This window comes from Vollenhovia emeryi, unplaced genomic scaffold, assembly GCF_000949405.1.
Source record: "Vollenhovia emeryi isolate VEMERY1.0 unplaced genomic scaffold, V.emery_V1.0 DF939122.1, whole genome shotgun sequence".
Lineage (NCBI taxonomy): Eukaryota > Metazoa > Arthropoda > Insecta > Hymenoptera > Formicidae > Vollenhovia > Vollenhovia emeryi.
The window spans coordinates 4147731-4151005 of NW_011967244.1; the positions used below are offsets into that span (position 1 = coordinate 4147731).

Below are 3275 nucleotides of genomic sequence, written 5' to 3' on the forward strand. Positions count from 1 at the left end.
TTCTGTCATTCGTTAATACTCCTGTTTTAGGATCGTACACCAGATCCTCAGAAGTCCAGTATCCTATTCCCATTACGAAAGCTCCTTCCACCTGGCCAACATCCAGCTCCGGATTCAAACTTACACCGGCATCTTCCATCAAATCGACCCTTCTGATAATGTGCTGACCGGTCAACATATCAATCTCCACTTCGGCGATAGTGACACCGTAAATGCTGTAAGGTTTGATCGTGTCGTTCTGTGCCGCCGCCATCCTGCCAAGGTAGGTGTATAATAATTAATGATTTGTTTTACAACAAAATTGTCCGTCTTATAAATACAAAATTGATTTATTTATCATCATCAAATCATACCGAAAGCACTTGGTAAATACGTTTAATTCTGATCTCACGAGGAACACGAGTAGATTATTTAAACTGCACTTTTCACAATTTACCACTTACGAATGACAACCGTTTCTTTTTCCGAATGAAAGCACAATATCTCTGGGGAAGATATCGAAATGCTTTACACAGCGCGGTTCATAAGTTTTGAGACAAAGTCATAAAATAAAGAGCGCGTCTTGTGGACCGCATTGTGCATGACGGTTTACATGACAACATATTAGCGATATATAAGATACGATTTAGTGGCATTTACATATAACGTGCGCATAAATCAACGTCCTTTTGATATGCCGCAAAGACGAGATCCTTCCAGCTTGGATTATTCATTTCCTTTCTCGTCGGCTCGAGTCTCCGCAGAATCTCTTCGCAAGCTCGGATCGTTGCCTAAAATAAATGCGACAATTATTATTAGCTTCGACATTACGTATCACGTTGTCTTCCAAAGTGTTGGAGACATATTGAATTGAATTCTTACATATCCGCATGTCTCCGTAGTAATGTTGCCCCCTGTAACCGTGTTGTTGGGTGTTGCTAAATTATTACTTGGTTTAATCGAGATTAATTCGAGATCGATGCCCAGTGTGCGGGCTGCTATTTGGGCGATCTAGTTAATTGAAGAATAAGTTTTAAATAACCAGGAATATAAAGTGACTTATTTATATCAAATCAAATTCCCTTCCAAATGAATCTGTCAAATAATTAATCTGTATTTGAGATAGAAAAAGATACAGCAAAATTTGGAAATCTTGAACATTACAATTTCAGTCGCGACTTTCAAATCTACATATTCAGTTTTATTGCAGTCCAGTTTTCTTTCTATTAATTTCCGTTTGTACACTAGTTCATCGCTCGTTGGACGAAAAGCATGAAGGAACTTGCTTGAATAAGTAATTGCACTTTCGTACCTTGGTATTTATACCTTGTCCGACCTCGATTCCGCCATGCGTTACGCAGACCGAACCGTCGCGAGCGCAGACCGATACCATCGCGCTGAATTGCCCTAGAAACATAATCGGATACCTCATCGTCACCATGGCGATTCCCTTTTTCTTCCAACGATTCTCGTTGTTGAACATCTCAACGGCCCGTTTCCGTATCTCGTAATCGGCCGACTTCGACAAATCCTTTATCATGGTTTCTAATGCGGCCTTATCCGTGTCGTTCATGTTCGCCAATCTGACCTGTACCGGATCCTTTTTTGTCACTTTCGCAATATGCTCCATTAAATTTTCCGCCATGGCTATTGCTTCCGTGGCTGACGGCCCCCGGCAGTGAGTGTTTGACGGTACATCGGTTCGCACCTCGAATCCATTGAACGTCCAACTATCCGTAGCATAGCAGCTACTAATGATCAAAAATTAAAATCAATTGTGAGTATAGATCGAAGTTCAATTGCGAGAGAGGATAAATTGATCTCTAAATTTGATTTATGCAATTCCAGGAAATTACTTTATCACGTTTAATTCATTTTACTTGCATTAATGTTATTATAATAATTTTTCTTTTCTGTGCTGAAGTTGGTGCAAAATTTTGATAAAAATTCGATAAATGGTATAACTTATTTCAATAGCCTTTCTGTATGCTTAAAAATTTTCCATTTAACTTGAAAATATTGAGCATAATCCAGAGAATAAATAGTAATGTTGTTATCATAAATTATTTATATTTTTGTTTATACTATATCCCGTATTGTCAGTACTTTTGAATGTAGGAAACCACCGCAGAAGCTTGTGGTTCGTTGAAACTAGAACCGCAGTTGCCCCAATGTTTCGAGTTAAGATACTGGATAACTCCGTCATCGTCCACTCCAATCTCATATTCTTGACGCGTGGAATACCTCTTGCCTACCGATTGCATGTTGCTCTCTATCGTCATGACGAATCGCGCTGGACGATTCAATTTGTGACATACCAGTGCGCAAGCACACGAGATTTGCGTGTTGCGTGAGATTTTTGATCCGTATGCACCACCTACTCGTCTGACGTACACATTGATACTAGAAAAATTAAATTCATATAGTTATAGAGCTAATTTAATTTTTAAAAATACATTTCTGGCGATCTTTTAATTTATTTTTTTCATTAGGGAAATAAAAACGCTTTAATATTCTCATTCCATATTAATTAAATATAGTTAATCTCAATTTTTATCTTAAGTTATCTCTTTTATAATATTTTGTGAGGAGAAGAAGAATAAGAAAATGAAAATGTATTGCAGTACTAGTAGAGGAAAGTCCCCTATCGTGAGGTAGGCTTTTAATATGAGATAGCAGGGGTTTCTATTAAATTAATAGGCATCATCTGTTGATTCCACCACGAATTTATTGCCTTTGGAGCGAAATCTGTTTAGTGAAAAATTCATTCTTGGATTGTGTGTAATCGTGGCAAAAATTTAGGTATTGAAAACCTGCTATCTCATATTAGAAATCTATCTCATAATAGAGGACTTTCCTCTATAAATAACGTTATTATCAATGGATCAGTTATATGTATAATTTCTTAATAGTTGAGGGATTAGTGAGTCACCTGTTATTCTTAACATTGAGACAATTCGCGATCGATACTTGAGTAAGGTCCATCCATTGCGATGATGGATAGACGGCCATACCGTCCTCCACAGGAACACATACGCAGGACTGAGTTTCCATGGTGAAGTGATATTGACCTCCGCATTGAAAAACGCCCTTTATCACTTGTTTAGTATTTCCTCCTGTAAGATGGAAAACGATTTCCATATTTTAATACCTTTTCTTGTATCTAATAATTAGTAACCGTTAGTTGCACTGTTTCGCAAGATTGCTTATCTCGATTTTTCTTCCAACTGCTTCTGTTTCCTTTCTGATAATTGTAATCGAAATGATAACTTAAATCTCATTTCATTCTTTATCAG

The 3275-nt window shown here is 37.4% G+C and overlaps 1 protein-coding gene across 1 annotated transcript in view; it reads right to left on the reverse strand.

Annotated features, from left to right (window-relative positions):
* Positions 1-3275, reverse strand: part of LOC105570087 (xanthine dehydrogenase/oxidase-like) — a 10004-nt gene that overhangs the window by 1333 nt on the left and 5396 nt on the right. Inside the window, 6 exon segments of the mRNA XM_012027051.1 lie at positions 1-254; positions 640-770; positions 862-990; positions 1292-1730; positions 2086-2382; positions 2912-3095. Coding sequence (XP_011882441.1) covers positions 1-254; positions 640-770; positions 862-990; positions 1292-1730; positions 2086-2382; positions 2912-3095 — 1434 coding nt within the window.